The 18277-nt window shown below is 48.0% G+C and overlaps 1 protein-coding gene across 1 annotated transcript in view; it reads right to left on the reverse strand.

Moving 5' to 3' along the window:
• Positions 1–898: 898 nt before the first annotated feature.
• LOC134340437 (tax1-binding protein 1 homolog) overlaps positions 899–18277 on the reverse strand; it is a 150874-nt gene continuing 133495 nt past the window's right edge. The window contains exons 14-16 of the mRNA XM_063037673.1: positions 14158–14213; positions 6778–6818; positions 899–4225 (exon numbers count right to left, since the gene is read on the reverse strand). Coding sequence (XP_062893743.1) covers positions 4048–4225; positions 6778–6818; positions 14158–14213 — 275 coding nt within the window. The 3' untranslated portion in view covers positions 899–4047. The remainder of the gene's footprint in view (positions 4226–6777; positions 6819–14157; positions 14214–18277) is intronic.

An 18277-nucleotide genomic window follows, 5' to 3' on the forward strand; every position in this document is an offset into this window, starting at 1 on the left:
ATCCTCAAAAAAGTCTTGGTTTGTCCTATGTTTTCTTGTGATATCATTCTGGAGGAATGTTGTATCATTTTTTAATGCATGCATTTCTAAATGACAATAAACGAGGACTGAGTGTCCTCATAATCTAATCTAATATTGAAAGATCTAGATAGGGTGGATGTGGAAAGGATGTTTCCTGTGGTGGGAGTACCCAGAACTGGAGGGCACAGCCTCAAAATTGAAGGGTGACCCTTCAGAACAGAGGTAAGGAGGAATTTTTCTTAGCCAGGGAGTAGCAAGTCTGTGGAATGCTCTGCCACAGACTGTGGTGGAGGTTGTGTATTTGTGTATTGTGTATTGTGGAGGCAGAGGTTGATAGCTTCCTGATTGGTCAGGACATCAAAGAATATGGCGAGAAGGCAGGTGTATGGGGTTGATATCCATACCCAGCTGGAAGCCCAAGAAGAGTTTACTCGTCATATATGCCGGGAAAACACTAGATCCTTTTTTCAAGATTTGTACCTTTTTAACAAACTTGTGTATTTTTCACGGTATGTGGTGGTCTGTCCCCACCCACTGGCAGAAAGCAGTATAGCAGTTAACCGGTTTATCACCTTCATTATTGGCTCAGTATTAGGATATTACTCACGTGATGTAATTGTTTTAACGATACAGCTTATTAGCTAGCCTATCCCTCTCTAAGGAATTTCTTTATCTTATCTATAAGTGTGTTGGACTTTTCAGAGGCATAATTGTGACATCTTCTTTATTCCCGTCTAAACATCTCAGCCTGTTAATCAGTATTTGTACGTACTTTAAGATAAACTTTAATTTTAGGATTAAGCTGGTTCATCATTTCTGACCTCCAGAAGAACCCTAAGGGTCAGAAAACAAAGGAAGAACTGACATCACCGACCACAGAAGGAGATGAGTATTTATTGCAATCCTGCATTTATATACTTGCACGTGACAACGAACGCGACTTTGAAAATAATGTAATTCAACATCATGTTTTAACGGTGTGTCTGACGAATCTTCACGTCCAATTTACAATAGCTGAGAAAATAATCTGCTTGTGCAAGTCAGATACCTTGAATAAGCACATTTTAAATCCACCATTCAATAACATTTTCACCGTTATCAAAATTATCAAGGGATGAGCATATGGTGCTCGATTCATATAAATCTCTAGGTACACACCCAGTTCTTCCTCAACCATTCAACAAAGTGACAGTAGAAACAATCATGGACATAACTGTATAAAACCCCAAGCTGTTCAGATGAGATGCAAGTTATCAAAACAAATTCTCAATCGAATGCCGCTCTGAATATTAGCACAGGAAGCTCAGGAGCAATTATTGATGCGGCAACTCACTGACACACGCCCAAACCAGGAGAGGAAATGGCCAGGGATCCCATGGCCAAGAGATAACCGATTACGTGACCACCGTGTATAAAATCCCGGCTTGCTTTACCAGCAAAGGATACACTGTGCTGCTCATAGCAAGCAGGATGGGCAGTTCTGTTGGAAATATGCTATTATGTGTGTGTGTAAATGCAGAATATATGGTTCAGATAAAAGGGAATTGTATGATAATCTGGATTAGTAGAATAGGCCCACAATGTTGTGCCAAACCAATTACAGTAGCAACTGAATGCCAACTATACTAATGCCTCCCGCCTACGCAATCTCCACACCCTTCCATTTCCTGCACAGATCTTGGACACACACCAGGTCCAAAGTACAGTAGCGTGCAAAGGTCTCAGGGCACCCTGGGACCTTTTGTATGGCTTCAGTTGGCCTGTTGGTCTGAGACTCCACGGGGAGGCAGGAGCAAGCCAGTCGGCCAGAGTCCACAGAAGAACTGTGGCAAGTTCTCCAGGATGCTCGGAACAGCCTACCAGCCGATTTTCTTATAAAACTGCACAACAGCGTACCCAAGGGAAGCGATGCATTTTTAAAGGCGGGAGGGGGTGGGAGTCACACCAAATAGTGATTTGATTTAGTTCCTTATTGCTTATTACTCTTCATAGTTTTTTTTGATGTTTAGAAACTTTTCAGCTCATTATTTTTGAAAGCATCTTTGCTTTACAGAGCAACACACACACACACACACAAAATGCTGGAAGAACTCATCAGGTCAGGCAACATCTATAGAAATGAATAGACAGTCGAAGTTTTGGGCCGAGACCCTTCATCCGGACCGAGAAGGTAGACAAGCTAGAAGACGACAGGACAAGCCAAGGGGCTGATAGAGTGAGAAGCTGGGAGGCGACGGAGGGGAAAGGCAAAGGGCCGGAGAAGGAGGAATCTGAGAGGAGAAGAGAATGGACCACGGGAGAAAGGGAAAGAGGAGGGTCACTCACACCATGGAGGTGACGAGAAGAGGTAAGAAGCCAAGAGTGGGGAATTGAAGAAGAGGGAAGGGTGGGGGGGGGGGAATACCGGAGGTCTAAGAGTTGGAAGGCAGCAGAAATCACAGAGCGGGAGCAGTGAGAGGGGGTCTCACTGACTTCCAGTGGTCGCATGACCAGCACTTGTGATCTGCACTGGCTGCACATATGACCGTCCACCACCTGCTCCCATCGTGACGCTGATCAGGGGGATAAGGCTACGCAGGTACTACATGCACCTTGCCCAAGGGTGGCCTGCAGGCTAGCAGAGGGAAGGCGCACCTCACACCTCCTTTGGTGCAGGCGTATCTCCACCCCTACCATCCACGTCAATCTCATCTCTCCTAGTCCATCGCGGGTGAAGCCCTCTCCACCACCACCGAGCACACCTACAAGGAGCATGGCCACAGGAAAGCAGCATCCATCATCAATGACCCCCACCGCCCAGGCCGTGCTCTCTTCTCACCGCTGTCATTGGGAAGGAGGTACAGGAGCCTCAGCTCCCACACCACCAGGTTCAGGAACAGTTATTACCCCTCACCCATCAGGGAGGAGATACAGGAGCCTCAGCTCCCACACCACCAGGTTCAGGAACAGTTATTACCCCTCAACCATCAGGAAGGAGGTACAGGAGCCTCAGGACCCACACCACCAGGTTCAGGAACAGTTATTACCCCTCAACCATCAGGAAGGAGGTACAGGAGCCTCAGGACCCACACCACCAGGTTCAGGAACAGATAATACCCCCTCAACCATCAGGAAGGAAGTAGAGGAGCCTCAGGACCCACACCACCAGGTTCAGGAACAGTTATTACCCCTCAACCATCAGGAAGGAGGTACAGGAGCCTCAGGACCCACATCACCAGGTTCAGGAACAGTTATTACCCCTCAACCATCAGGAAGGAGGTACAGGAGCCTCAGGACCCACACCACCAGGTTCAGGAACAGTTATTACCCCTCAACCGTCAGGAAGGAGGTACAGGAGCCTCAGGACCCACACCACCAGGTTCAGGAACAGTTATTACCCCTCAACCATCAGGAAGGAGGTACAGGAGCCTCAGGTCCCACACCACCAGGTTCAGGAATAGTTATTACCCCTCAACCATCAGGAAGGAGGTACAGGAGCCTCAGGACCCACATCACCAGGTTCAGAAACAGTTATTACCCCTCAACCATCAGGAAGGAGGTACAAGAGCCTCAGGACCCACACCACCAGGTTCAGGGACAGTTACTATCATACAACCATCAGCGCGGATAACTTCACCCACCTCAACCTATGCAGGCCAACTTGCAAGAACTCTACAACTGTTTTCACTCACTTTTTACTTGTCTCCTTCTGCTCCTTGGATGCTTGCCAATCCTTCCTTATGCATAATCTTTAATAAACTCCACTTTATTTCCTTGATTTTCCCGCAAATGCAAGGGAACGAAACTCAAGGTGGTGTAGGTCAACATGGACGTAGCTTGACAATAAACTGACTTTGAACTCTTTACGGCTGGGATGAGGGCAGCAGTGGCCGAGCCCTTTGACAGTGCAGTATTCCCCGACTGCAAAAGGCTACATTTTATTGCCCAGGCAGAATGAAACACACACACACAAAAAAATTAAAATTAATAGCGGAAATGTTTAGCCACTTCGCAAAGCAGAACTCATGTGCGTGTGCGCCGTGTCTCTCAGTTGGTCGCCGCGAAGTGAGATTCGACGTGCTGCGCGTACTGGGTTTGCTGGTTCTCCGGGAAATGCAGCAGACAAATGGGACACTCGTGGTCAAAGTGCGTCGAGATGTGCTGGTCCATCACGGATTGGTCCATGGCTGGGTCGAACGGGAAGAAACAGACCGGGCACTTCTGACTGCAAACATATCACATTAGTTACAGTCATGGTACAGTATAGTAGAGGGCCTTCGACCCACCAAGATCAACCTAACCCTTTCTTCCCACATAGCCCCCATAAACGCAAAGAGGTTCTGCAGACGCTGGGAAATCCAGGGTGGCCACACATAAACCGCTGGAGGAACTCAGCAAACCATGCAGCGTCTCGGGAAAGGAATAACGAGCTGACTTTTCTGGTTGAGACCCTTCCCATCGGATGGCCGACAGGTGGCAAGGATGGGCGCCCTCACCTCTGCCCCTCAACACAGGTGCCCCCCCAGGGTTGTGTCCTGAGTCCCCTCCTCTGCTCCCTTTACACCCACGACTGTGCTGCCACACACAACTCCAATCTGCTGACCAAATTCACAGACCATACGACTTTGATCGGCCTCATTTCTAGCGGTGATGAGACAGCCTACAGAGGAGAGGTTGACACTCTGCTGTCAGGATAACAACCTCTCCCTCAATGACCCAAAAACGAAAGAGCAGATTGTGGATTACCAAGAGGAACAGAGACAGCCTCGCTCCAATTAACATCAACGGGTCTCCAGTTGAAGGGGTGCATAGTTTCAAATTCCTCGAAGAATCTCACCTGGACTGTACACACTAGCTTTGTGTCAAAAAAAAAAGCACAACAGCATCGCTTCTACCTCAGGCGACTGAAGAAGTTCAGCATGAGCCCCCAAATCCTCAAGACTTTCTTCAGGGGCATCACAGAGCATCCTGACTGTCTGTATCACTGCCTGGCATGGGAACTGCACCAACCCAGAGCACTGGGCACTGCAGAGAGTGGTGCAGACAGCCCAGAGCATCTGTGGATGTGAACTTCCCTCCACTGAGGACATATACAGCAGCAGGTACAGAAGATCATTGGGGACACCAGTCACCCCCGCCCACCCCCAAAAACCATAAACTGTTCCAGCTGCTTCCGTCAGGCAAACAGTACCACAGCATTAAAGCCAGGACCAGCAGGGTAAGGAACAGCTTCTTCCTACAAGCCATTAGACTTATAAATTCACGTGTCCGTACATTGCGACAGAGTCACGACGCCAAGATTTTTACTCCCTCACGTTGTGTGATGGGCGGAGGATTTAAATAAATTCAAATTCAAATCAGGGTCCTACTGAAGCAGGGGTTCCTAACCTGGGGTCCACGGCATAAAAAAAGGTTGGGACCCCTGCACCCCCCCCCGTCAGCTGGAGGGTCTCAGACAGAAACGGTGGCTGGTTATTCCAAATCCAGACCTGCTGAGTTCCCACAAGGCTCTCCATTTCTCTATCACTCGTATGTCTATCTAACTCCACCAAGGACGGTCCCGAGCTGGGCTGCGAAAGGAGGGGCAGTGTTGGGCATGGGGGAGAGCGAACCCCCCTCCCAAAAAACCCAGCATTACAGAGGCTGCAACAGACTTCATCGCTGGGAGAGGAAGGATCTTTGGCAAGCTGCTGTCAGCAGCCTACAAGCTGAAGACAAAGAAATATCTACCTACAAGACCCATAAATGTCGCCAATGCATCTGCCTCTACCACCAGCCCCGTATCAAAAAACACAGTAAGTGTCGTGCCCTGGTTCACCTCTTTCCTGTTGTGCTGTAGGTATGTTACTCAGCGGCTCTACAAGAGCTGTCTGTTCTGCTTTCAGCCTGTTTGCGTTATTGTTGAAGATGTTGGGCACGTGGCCGAGTGGTTAAGGTCTAGTGATCTGAAGGTCACTAGTTCGAGCCTCAGCTGTGTCAGTGTGTTTGTGCCCTTGAGCAAGGCACTTAACCACACATTGCTCTAGTCTGTGTGAGGAGTGGCGCCCCACACAGACTTCCAATCTGCGCCTTGTAAGGCGTGAAAATGCCCAACGCAGGCCTCTCACGGTCTGAGTCAACGTTCCCTCCCCTGAAGATAAGGGGAGATGTGGAATGTGTGCCGTCCAATTAGCGGGAGGCTTTTCTCGGTAAGGGACAATAGGGTTGGGGTTGGGCTTTTGTTTGAGAGGAGGCGAAGAGAGAAGACGCTGGGGAGAACCAGTCGTAGGATACGATCGGTGGGAGACCCGACTCTTCGAGGTGGATTGCGAGCGACGTTTGGAGGGTGGTGCGTGCTTTCACGCGGACCGAGGACCCAGCGTGCGAGTGACAGAGGAGTTCAACACGAGCTCCAACTTGTGCACGTTTGACTGTTTAATTAGAATGGCCCCTTTTCTCTTTGTTATTCTTTACTAACCTTTTACTGAAGATTCATAAATATAATCCCTTTAATTGTGGCACTCGTTTGTAGCGAATTACACAACATGCACACAAACCGGGAGTTTGGGGAAGGAGCTCGCGTCTCAATCTCACACTTTTGGCGGGGCCCTAGACTGACACAGCCGACAGAAACCAGAGCATTTCATAAGGGCCACTCACGAATATGCATGAAGCACAATAATATTCTGAATATGCAGAGCGCCGTACGGCTAGATTTAAGTTTGGGGAACTCTAGACAATCCAATAAACTTTATTCCGTTTGATGGGCAGAGAAGTGTTTCGATAACGAGCTCGTACCTGATCAGGGATAGATCCTCTTCAGCGTCCTGGGAATTCTCCTGTGCAGCGAACACAAAATGATCAGATTCAATTTGACCCTCAGTTCTCCACGCACAAACCAACTCCGACTGCCCCTACTTGCAAAGAGGGTTCAGACCAGCGGGATCAGCATCACGAGACGGCCTGGTTTCGCGCCGCCCTCCCAGTGACTCCTGAGGGGATCGTGAAGGGGACACAGCCATCTCCGCCCCCAACAGAGCTGCTCCTTCCTTCACCAGATGACAGCTCGCCACAAGCCTTCACCGCAGGAGGTCCTGCAGATGTCGGGGGTCTCAAGTAACACGCAAAAAATGCTGGAAGAACTCAGCAGGTCAGGGGCAGCGTCGATGGGGCGGGGGGGGTAAAGAGTCGACGTTTTGGGCCAAGGCCCTTCGTCCCGTCCGGACTGGGAAGCCAGGGAGGAGGCGGCAGAGTAAGGAGGTTGGCGGAGGAAGAGGAGTACAGGCTGGCGGGTGCTAGCTGAAACAGGGAAAGTGGGCAGTTGGGTGGGTGGGAGGGGGAGGGATGAGGTGGGAAGCTGGGAGGTGAGAGGTGGAAGAGGAAAAGGTCTGAAAAAGAAAGAATCTGAGAGGAGGAAACTATAGCCCAGTAGGGGCACAACAAGGCGGTATTTCTCTAACTCCCAGTAACATCTGCCGGACGATGCTGAGGATGTTCTACGAGTCTGTGGTGGCCAGTGATCATATTTGCTGTTGTGTGCTGGGGCAGCAGGCTGAGGGTAGCAGACACCAACAGAATCAACAAACTCATTCGTAAGGCCAGTGATGTTGTGGGGATGGAACTGGACTCTCTGACGGTGGTGTCTGAAAAGAGGATGCTGTCCAAGTTGCATGCCATCTTGGACAATGTCTCCCATCCACTACATGATGTACTGGGTGGGCACAGGAGTACATTCAGCCAGAGACTCATTCCACCGAGATGCAACACAGAGCGTCATAGGAAGTCATTCCTGCCTGTGGCCATCAAACTTTACAACTCCTCCCTTGGAGGGTCAGACACCCTGAGCCAATAGGCTGGTCCTGGACTTATTTCCATCTGGCATAATTTACATATTATTATTTAATTTTTTATGGTTTTACATTGCTATATTTATACTCTATTCTTGGTTGGTGCGACTGTAACGAAACTCAATTTCCCTCGGGATCAATAAAGTATGTCTGTCTGTCTGTCAGCTGATAGGTTACAGCAGATTAGGGAGGAGGTGGGCGCCTGGAACAATGGTGGGGGGGAATGATGACGTTAAGAAGTCAGGAGAGGACAAGTGGAAGAGTGGAAGAGCCCATCTATCATCTATCAGCCTGTACGCCTTCCCACCTCCTTCTCACTCTGGCCTCGGCCTCTTTCCTTTCCAACCCTGAGGAAGGGCCTTGGCCCGAAACAAAAACCCCATGGATGTGGCCTGACTTGCCCAGTTCCTTCAGCGTGTGTGTGTGTGTGTGTGTGTGTGTCAGAGGGATAGAGTGAGAATGAGAGTGAGAGAGATAGAGATAGCGAGAGAGATAGATAGAGATGGGGGGGGGAAGAGACAGAGAGAGGGGGGAGAGGAGAGAGAGAGAGAGAGAGAGAGGGAGGGAGGGAGGGAGAGAGAGAGAGGGAGGGAGGGAGGGGGGGGGAGAGAGAGAGAGAGAGAGAGAGAGAGAGAGAGAGACCAACCACAACCACAAATGTTTAACTAAAATTTAAAAGCTTATTAGACCAAATATTGGCAAGTCTTAAAAAGCACCAGAGCAAATGCTGTGGTTGCAACTACAGAGATGCTCTTAATTCGCTTATCATGTTCAATTAGAGTTTGTTGAATAGTGTCCAATTTGACGTTAAGCTGTTGAAATTAGTCAGAAAGTTCTGTTCTTCGCTTTTTAAGGAAATCTCCAATTGATTGCAAAGTGGTTGGAGAATCATCCTCTTTTTCCTTTGCAGAGGCTTTAGTCTTTCTCAAAGACATAATAGAGAAATATTGAGATTTATAGTAAGGTTTCAAAAAACTGGTAGGAAACAAAAAGTTAGGTAAGGTAGGAGCAATTTCAAAAAGGTGTTACCCCATTGGCTGTCAGCAGGGCAGTGAGAGTGAGAGAGAGAGAGATAGAGGGAGAGAGAGATAGATAGAGAGAGGGAGGGAGAGAGAGATAGATAGAGAGGGGGGAGAGAGAGATAGACAGGGAGAGAGATAGATAGATAGAGAGGGAGGGAGATAGATAGATAGAGAGAGGGAGCGGGAGAGAGAGGGAGGGAGCGGGAGAGAGAGAGATGGAGAGGGAGAAAGAGATAGAGGAGAGAGAGAGATAGAGAGAGAGAGAGAGGGAGAGGGAGAGAGATAGAGGAGAGAGAGATAGAGAGAGAGAGAGAGAGGGAGAGGGAGAAAGAGATAGACAGGGAGACAGAGATAGAGAGGGAGAGAGGATAGTGATAGGGGGGAGAGAGATAGATAGGGAGGGAGCGGGAGAGAGAGAGATAGAGAGATAAGAGATAGAGGGAGAGAGAGATAGAGGGAGAGAGAGATAGAGAGGGAGAGAGAGAGATAGATAGAGAGAGGGAGGGAGCAGGAGAGAGAGGGAGGGAGCGGGGGAGAGAGAGATGGAGAGGGAGAGAGATAGAGGAGAGAGAGAGATAGAGAGAGAGAGAGGGAGAGGGAGAAAGAGATAGACAGGGAGACAGAGATAGAGAGGGAGAGAGGATAGTGATAGAGGGGGAGAGAGATAGATAGGGAGGGAGAGAGGATAGTGATAGAGGTGGAGAGAGATAGATAGGGAGGGAGCGGGAGAGAGAGAGATAGAGAGATAGAGATAGAGGGAGAGAGAGATAGAGAGGGAGAGAGAGAGATAGAGAGAGGGAGGGAGGGAGCAGGAGAGAGAGGGAGGGAGCGGGGGAGAGAGAGATGGAGAGGGAGAGAGATAGAGGAGAGAGAGATAGAGAGAGAGAGAGGGAGAGAGGGAGAGAGGGAGAGTGAGATAGAGAGAGATAGAGAGAGAGAGATAGAGATAGAGAGAGATTGAGAGAGAGATGAGAGATAGATAGAGAGAGAGATAGAGAGAGAGATAGAGAGAGATAGATAGAGAGAGAGAGATAGAGAGATAGACAGAGAGATAGAGAGAGAGATAGAGATAGAGATAGAGATAGAGAGAGAGAGAGAGAGAGAGAGAGAGAGAGAGAGAGAGAGAGAGAGAGACCACAACCACAAATGTTTAACTAAAATTTAAAAGCTTATTAGACCAAATGTCGGCAAGCTTAAAAGCACCAGAGCAAATACTGTGGTTGCAACTACAGAGATGTTTGTGCCTTAAAAGAATTCCTGACATCTGATGCTTCCCTCTGGAATGAGTGGGCTGTTAGCAGAGTGGGACAGCGGAGAGTCAGCAGGGGAACAAGCCAGAACCACGGTTCTCAGCTTTGTCAGCCCCCTCCCAGGGCAAAGACAGACAGCAGAGCTCAGTCATGTGTGTGCCAAGTGCCTGGGCGTGGTCATGTACCCAAAGACTCCTCCCCCGCGCCCCCCCAACTTGAACCCCAGAGTCCGTCGCCCACCTCAGCACTGTTGATGGAGATAATTACTTCTTTTCAGATCCCTCAGACATTTTTTTTTAATATGGTAACTGGTCAAGAAAACTCCCTCCCAATTTAAGTTGCTGGATCTTAAAAACCATCCAAGGGAGAAATTGAGTGCAAGACACAGGCACGGAATTCAGGCCATTCAGCCCATCTAGTCTGTTCTGCCATTCCATCACGGGTGGTTAATTATCCCTCTCAACCCCATTCTCCTGACTTCTGCCCCCCCCCCGACTAATCAAGAGCCTCAAAAAGGCAGCATCCAACATTAGGGACCCCCTTCACCCAGAACATGCCCTCTTCTCATTGCTGCCATCAGGGAGGAGGTACAGGAGCCGGAAGACACACTCTCAACGATTCAGGAACAGCTCCTTCCCCTCTGCCATCAGGGAGGAGGTACAGGAGCCTGAAGACACACTCTCAACGATTCAGGAACAGCTCCTTCCCCTCTGCCATCAGGGAGGAGGTACAGGAGCCTGAAGACACACACTCAACGATTCAGGAACAGCTCCTTCCCCTCTGCCATCAGGGAGGAGGTACAGGAGCCTGAAGACACACACTCAACGATTCAGGAACAGCTCCTTCCCTTCTGCCATCAGGGAGGAGGTACAGGAGCCTGAAGACACACACTCAACGATTCAGGAACAGCTCCTTCCCCTCTGCCATCAGGGAGGAGGTACAGGAGCCTGAAGACACACACTCAACGATTCAGGAACAGCTTCTTCCCCTCTGCCATCCTCACTACTTTTTTTCCCTCTTTTTGCACTAATTATTTAACTTTACATATATAAAAAGTTAAATTAAATTAATGTCCTGCCTTCTCCCCATATCCCTTCATGCCCTGACTAATCAAGACTCTATCAACCCCTGTTTTCAATATACCCAATGACTTGGCCTCCACAGCCATCTGCAGCAATGAATTCCAGAGATTCCGACCGTCTGGCTGAAGAAATTCCTCCTCATCTCTGTTCTAAATGGATACCCCTCTATTCTGGTGCAAGACTCTCCCCCACTATAGGAGACATCCTCTCCACATCCACTCTAACTGTGTCCTCTGGTCCTAGACTCCCCCACTATAGGAGACATCCTCTCCACATCCACTCTAACTGTGTCCTCTGGTCCTAGACACCCCCACTATAGGAGACATCCTCTCCACATCCACTCTAACTGTGTCCTCTGGTCCTAGACACCCCCACTATAGGAAACATCCTCTCCACATCCACTCTATCTGTGTCCTCTGGTCCTAGACTCCCCCACCACAGGAAATATCCTCTCCACATCCACTCTATCTGTGTCCTCTGGTCCTAGACTCCCCCACTATAGGAAACATCCTCTCCACATCCACTCTGTCTGTGCCCTCTGGTCCTAGACTCCCCCACTATAGGAAACATCCTCTCCACATCCACTCTATCTGTGTCCTCTGGTCCTAGACTCCTCCACTATAGGAAACATCCTCTCCACATCCACTCTATCTGTGCCCTCTGGTCCTATACTCCCCCACCATAGGAAACATCCTCTCCACATCCACTCTATCTGTGTCCTCTGGTCCTATACTCCCCCACTATAGGAAACATCCTCTCCACATCTACTCTATCTGTGTCCTCTGGTCCTAGACTCCCCCACCACAGGATATATCCTCTCCATGTTCATTTACTGTGGCCCCTCAATATTCACTGGGTTTCAATGATAGGTCCCGAAGAGAGATTTTAGGGAGTTAGGTAGAAAGCTGAAAAGCAGGACCTCCATGATAACAATCTCTGGATTGCTGCCTGTGCCACACGCCAGTCAGGACAAGAACAGGATGGTTTGGCTGATGAATGTCTGGCTGAGGAACTGGTGCAGGATTTCAGATTTATGGATCATTGGGATCTCCTCTGGCGAAGATATGACCTGTACAAAAAGGACGGGCTACACTTGAACCCAAGGGAGTCCAACACCCTTGCGGGTGGGTTTGCTGGAGCCGTCAGGGATGTCTTAAAACTGATTTTGCTGGAGGATGGGGAACTGCGTGATAGGGCTGAGGGTGGGACAGTCAGTTTACAAGCAGAGGCAGTGTGTAGTGAGACTGTCAGGAAGGACAGGCGGATGACAGGGCAGAATTGCAGTCGATGGAGCGGAATGTTGCAATGTAAAAGGGGGACAAAACCGCAAAGGGTGATGAACACAGCACTGAAGGTATTGTATTTGAATGCATGCAGCGTACAGAAAAGGGAGATGAAATTGTAGGACAGTTGGCAGGTACGATGTTGTGGGCATCGCTGAGTCACGGCTGAAAGAAGAGTATAGCTGGGAGCTTAACATCCAAGGATACACATTGTACCAAAAGGACGGGAAAAGCAGGCAGAGGGGGTAATGTGGTTCTTTTGCTAAATAGATGGAATCAAATCATTAGAAAGTGGTGACATAGGATTGGAAGATGTAGAATCTTTGTATGTAGAGTTAAGAAACTGATGGGAATTATATACAGGCCTCCAACCCGTACCAGAGATGTGTGTGGTCTACAAATTAGAATGGGAGATAGAAAATGCATGTCGAAAAGGCAATGTTACAATATGCAGATAGGTTGGGAAAATCAGGTCGGTGCTGGATCCCAAGAGGGGGAATCTCTAGTGTGCCTACAAGACGGCTTCTTAGGACAGCTTGTGGTTGAGCACACTATAGGATCAGCTATTCTGGAATGGCCGTGGTGCGATGAACTGGAATTGATTAGAAAGCTTAAGGTAAAGGAACACTTAGGAGAGAGTGATCATAATATGATAGAATTCACCCGGCAATTTGAAAAAGCAAAACCAAAGTCAGATGCATCAGTATTACAGTGGAGTAAAGAGAATTACAGAGGCATGAGAGAGGAGCTGGCCAAAAGTGATTGGAAAAGAACACCGGCAGGGATGACGACAGAGCAGCAATGGTTGGAGTTTCTGGAAGCAATTTGGAAGGTTCAGGAGGAAGTATTTTAAAGACAAGATGACTGAACCGTAGCAAACAAGTCAAAGCCAGCATGCAGAAAGATGGGAAAGAGAGGGCAGAAAATAGAGCAAGAGTTAGTAGGAAGTTAGAGGATTGGGAAGCATTTAAAAACCAACAGAAGGCAACTAAAAAAGTCAATGAAGGAAAAGATGGAATATGATGGTAAGCTAGTCAATAATATTACAAAGGATACCAATGCTTTCTTCGCATAGATAAAGTGTAAAAGAGAGGAGAGAGTAGATATCGGACTGCTGAAAAATTATGCTGGAGAGGTAGTAATGGGGGACAAGGAAATGGCAGGAGAACTTAACAAGTATTGTGCGTCAGGCTTCATTTTGGAGGACACTAGCAGTATGCTAGAACTTCAAGAGTGTCGGGGCTGAGGTGAGTGAAGATGCCACTACCAGGGAGAAGGAGCTTTGGACACTGAAAAGTCTGAAGGTCGATGGTGCACACCCCAGGGCTCTGAAAGAGATGGCACTAGTAATGATCTTTCAAGAATCAATAGATTCTGGAATGGTTCTGGAAGACTGAAAAATTGCTAATGTCACTCCACTGTTGAAGAAGGGAGGGAGGCAGAAGAAAGGAAATTATAGGCTAGTTAGTCTGACCTCAGTGGTATTTCGTTCTTATTCTATTAGTCCTCTTGAAATGGATGCTAACATTGCAATTGGCTTGGAGTCTGTATGACAGTAAGTGGGCTTTCAGCACCCAGATTACAGCAGGGGAATCGTAGCTTCAGACAGCAATTCCTAGCCAATCACCACAGGAATAAAAAGCTTCCCCAGAGAAGGAATTAAATGCAAAAATCGGTGTAAACGTAAGATTTACCAAGGCATTCAGGTCTTGCTGGACATCAACAAATTGATCCACTGGTTCTGGGAAATCTGCAGAATGAAAGTGACAAAGATCAGTCAAGAGCAACTAAGAAAATGACAAAAGTAACACGCACAAAATGCCGGAGGAACTCAGCAGCTCAGGCAGCATCTATGGAGAGGAACGAACAGGCGACGTTTTGGGCCGAGACCCTTCATCAGGACTAAGAAAATGGCCTGCATGCAGTAAGCCACTGGGTACTTTGAGGTTCAAAGTAAATTTATGAGCAAAATATATACATGTCACTGCATTTGAAATTACCTTGGGATTAATTTTCTTGCAGACATTTAGAGTAGAACAAGGAAATATAATCATCAACGAAAAACTACACACAAGCAAAAGACTGACAAGCAACCAATAGGTGTGCAAAAGACATATTGTGCAAATACAGAAACTGATAATCAATACGAGGGGTGATTGATAAGGTCGTGGCCTAAGGTAGGAGGCGTCAATTTTAGAAAACCTAGCACATTTATTTTTCAACATAGTCCCCTCCTCCTCCATGTACACACTTAGTCCAGCGGTCGTGGAGCATACGGATCCCTTCCTTGTAGAAGTGGTCCACAGCTGGGGTGATTTAGAAGTTCGTGGCCTAAGGTAGAAAGAGATGAGTTATTAATTTCAAACTTTCTGTATTATGACTCAAAGAGCTGAACTGCACATGCATGTAACAAGAGCGTCTTGGATCTCCAGATGGTCCACAGCTGGGGTGATTTAGAAGTTCGTGGCCTAGGGAAGAAGGAGACAAGTTATACAGCTCTCGTTACATCCACGTGCAGTTCAACTCTTTGAGTGAAAATGCAGAAAGTTTGAAGTTAATAACTCATCTCCTTCTACCTTAGGTCATGAACTTATCAATCACCCCTCGTAAGGAACATGGTCTCTTCCAAAGGGGGTGTAAGGAGCTCCTTCCCCACTCCCACCCCCCCCCCACCGCTAGCCTGTGGAGGGTTGAGTGGGTCACCCATCTTGGAAAGGCGGCAATGGCAAAGTATTTCTGTAGAACCATTTGCCGAGAACAGTCATGTTCATGGAAAGACCGTGATCGCCCACATCACAAGACACGGCGCATAATGATGATGTCATACTACACAGCACATAATGATGATAATCATACTGATCCAGCGTGTCGTAAAGTTTTTGAATGTGAGTTCATAGGTTGTGGAAGCAGTTCAGAGTAGAAGAAGTTTGTAGTAAAACTAGTCTCATTTGTATAGTATGACAGCATCTCTACTTCTTCAGGAGTCTGTGGAGATTCAGCACGACATCTAGAACTTCTATAGGTGTGTAGTGGAAAGTGTGCTGACTGGGTGCATCACCGCCTGGTATGGGCACACCAATGCCTTTGAGCGGAAAGTCCTACAAAAGGAGGTGGATTCGGCCCATTGTGGGCAAAGCCCTCTCAACCATTGAGCACATCTACATGGATCGCTGTTGTAGGAAAGCAGCCTCCATCACCAGAGATCCCCCACCAGCCAGGCCACGCTCTCTTCTCACTGCTGCCATCGGGAAGGAGGTACAGGAGCCTCAGGACCCACACCACCAGGTTCAAGAACAGTTATTACCCCTCAACCATCAGGCTCTTGAATGGAAGAGGATAACTACACTCACAAGCAATTTGAAATGTTTCTACAAATAATGATCTCACATTAAGGACTCTGTCTCTTTATCTCATGTTCTCGTTATTTATCGCCATTAGGAATTAAAGTACAAAATCCTCACAGTGGCCCTGTCAGGGATTCCTGCACAAATCCTGTTTTGGGCTAAGGTAGTCAAGATGGGAGCCCCAGTTAAATATATTGGAGGTAAGATGTCCGCCCCACCATCCAGGACATCTTCAGGGAGCAATGCCTCAAAAAGATGGCATCTGACGTTAAGGACCCCCTTCACCCAGGATGTGCCCTCTTCTCATTGCTACCATCAGGGAGGAGGTACAGGAGCCTGAAGGCACACACCCAACGATTCAGGAACAGTTTCTTCCCCTCTGCCATCAGGGAGGAGGTACAGAAGCCTGAAGGCACACACTCAACGATTCAGGAACCCTCTTCCCCTCTGCCATTCAATACCTGGATGGACGTTGAACCCATGAACGCTAAATATTTCTACACTACTTTTATAACTTTATAACACTTAAAACTTTAACACTTTATAACTTTAAAATCTTATAACACTACTTTTTCTTCTCTTTTTCCACTATTTTAACTTTATATAGTTTTTTTTTACTGTAATTTATAGTTTTTATTATTATGTATTGCAATGTACGCATAGCAACAAATTTCATGACATACACTGGTGATATTCAACCTGATTCTCATACTAATATTTAATATAAATGCTGATCTGCTGAGTTCCTCCAACATTCTGTGTGTGCTGATTTCAATTCTGATCCCAGTGCTGGAAACCAAACTTTTTAAATTAAAAAGGCACAGATTAAGAAAATTGAAAAAGAAATATGAGGAAGGACTGAATGAGAAAGATAAAGAGTGAATGAGGAGCAGAGAGAAGGTCGTTTGTTACCAGATTACTGATTCATTACCAGATTGGTCTGTTTAGGAACAGGAACAGTTTCTTCCCCTACGCCATCAGATTCCTCAATGGACAATGAACGTACTGTGTGGTATGATGTAGGCCATGATTGTTCTTGAGATACATTTCCACAGAGAGTGGTTTGCCATCGCCTTCTTCTGGGCAGTGACTTTACAAGACGGGGTGACCCCCCCCCCCAGCCATCATTAATACTCTTCAGAGATTGTCTACCTGGCGTCAACCAGGACTTGTGATCTGCACCGGCTGCTCATACGACCATCCACCACCTGCTCCCATGGTTTCACCTGACCCTGATCCGGGGGGTGGGGGGGCTCAGCAGGTGCTACACCTTGCCCAAGGGTGACCCGCAGGGCTAGCGGAGGGAAGGAGCACCTCACACCTCCTCTGGTAGAGACGTATCTCCGCCCCGACACTCTATATTTCAAAGTTATTTACAATGTAGAATAGACCCGATTTAATCCTAGCCTAGTCACGGGACAATTCAGAATGACCAATGAGCCCCGGACTGTGGGAGGAAATCGGAGCACCCGGAGGAAACCCATGCGGTCACGGGGAGAACGTACAAACTGCTTACAGAGAGCGGCGGGAATTGAACCCGGGTCGCTGATACTGTAAATCGTTGTGCTAACCACTACACTACCGTACCAGTGGCATAGTGACTAGGATAAGTACAGACAACATCTGTCACCATATACAGTCCGGAGATTCACAGCATTTAACTAATTAAATTTAATTTTGATCCATATTTCTGATTGTTATTTATGGTTTATTATTGTTATGTGTTGCAACATTCTGCTGTTGCAAAACAAATCTGAAACATTTGCCAGTAATGGTAAACCTGATTCTGACTCTGAAGTTGTTTAGGATGCGGGAATGTAGAGGACGTGATTTGAAAGCTGGTTATTGGATAGTTACATTTCTACAACTTATTGCTTAATCAGTTTTCTTTGAGTACTTATCAGCTTGGAGGATTGGATCTGAGGCCTCCGGCGGTCAGGGTCGACCATGGATGTTGAGTCCCAGCTGTTTAGCCAGGGCAGTACGATACGGAGAGCAAGCTGTTGCCCATGCAGTAGGCTCCCCCTCTCCACGCATCTGACGAACCCAAAGGAATGGTGGAGAGCGACACAGCTTGGCACCAGCGACGTCGCAGGAGTTGAACTCTACGTGGGACTGCCTCAGGGACCCCAGCTCCGGACTTTTTCCCCCTCGGGGTCTCACCCGGAACCTTCCCCGTGAGCGGGTGTAGGCGCAAGGCAGCAGAGGTTTGAGATCAGCGTTTTCCTCCCTATAGACGAGCTGCCAACCGCGGCTGACGGGACCCCATCTGCCTGAAGCGACTGGTTCTGAGGGGCCAGCAACCTGCCTTTGGCCCTCCACCTGTCAGTAGAAACGGTCCCGCCGGGCTTAGTGGCTAAGCCTCAGGTGAAGGCCGGGAGCTGGACTTGGCTGTCAGAGGGCTACGTGCGATGTGTGTCTTTGGGAGCATTTAATAGGTAGTGGGAGCTTAACCCAAGTACCTTCCCTG

This window comes from Mobula hypostoma, chromosome X1 (assembly GCF_963921235.1).
Source record: "Mobula hypostoma chromosome X1, sMobHyp1.1, whole genome shotgun sequence".
In the NCBI taxonomy this organism is placed as follows: Eukaryota; Metazoa; Chordata; class Chondrichthyes; order Myliobatiformes; family Myliobatidae; genus Mobula; species Mobula hypostoma.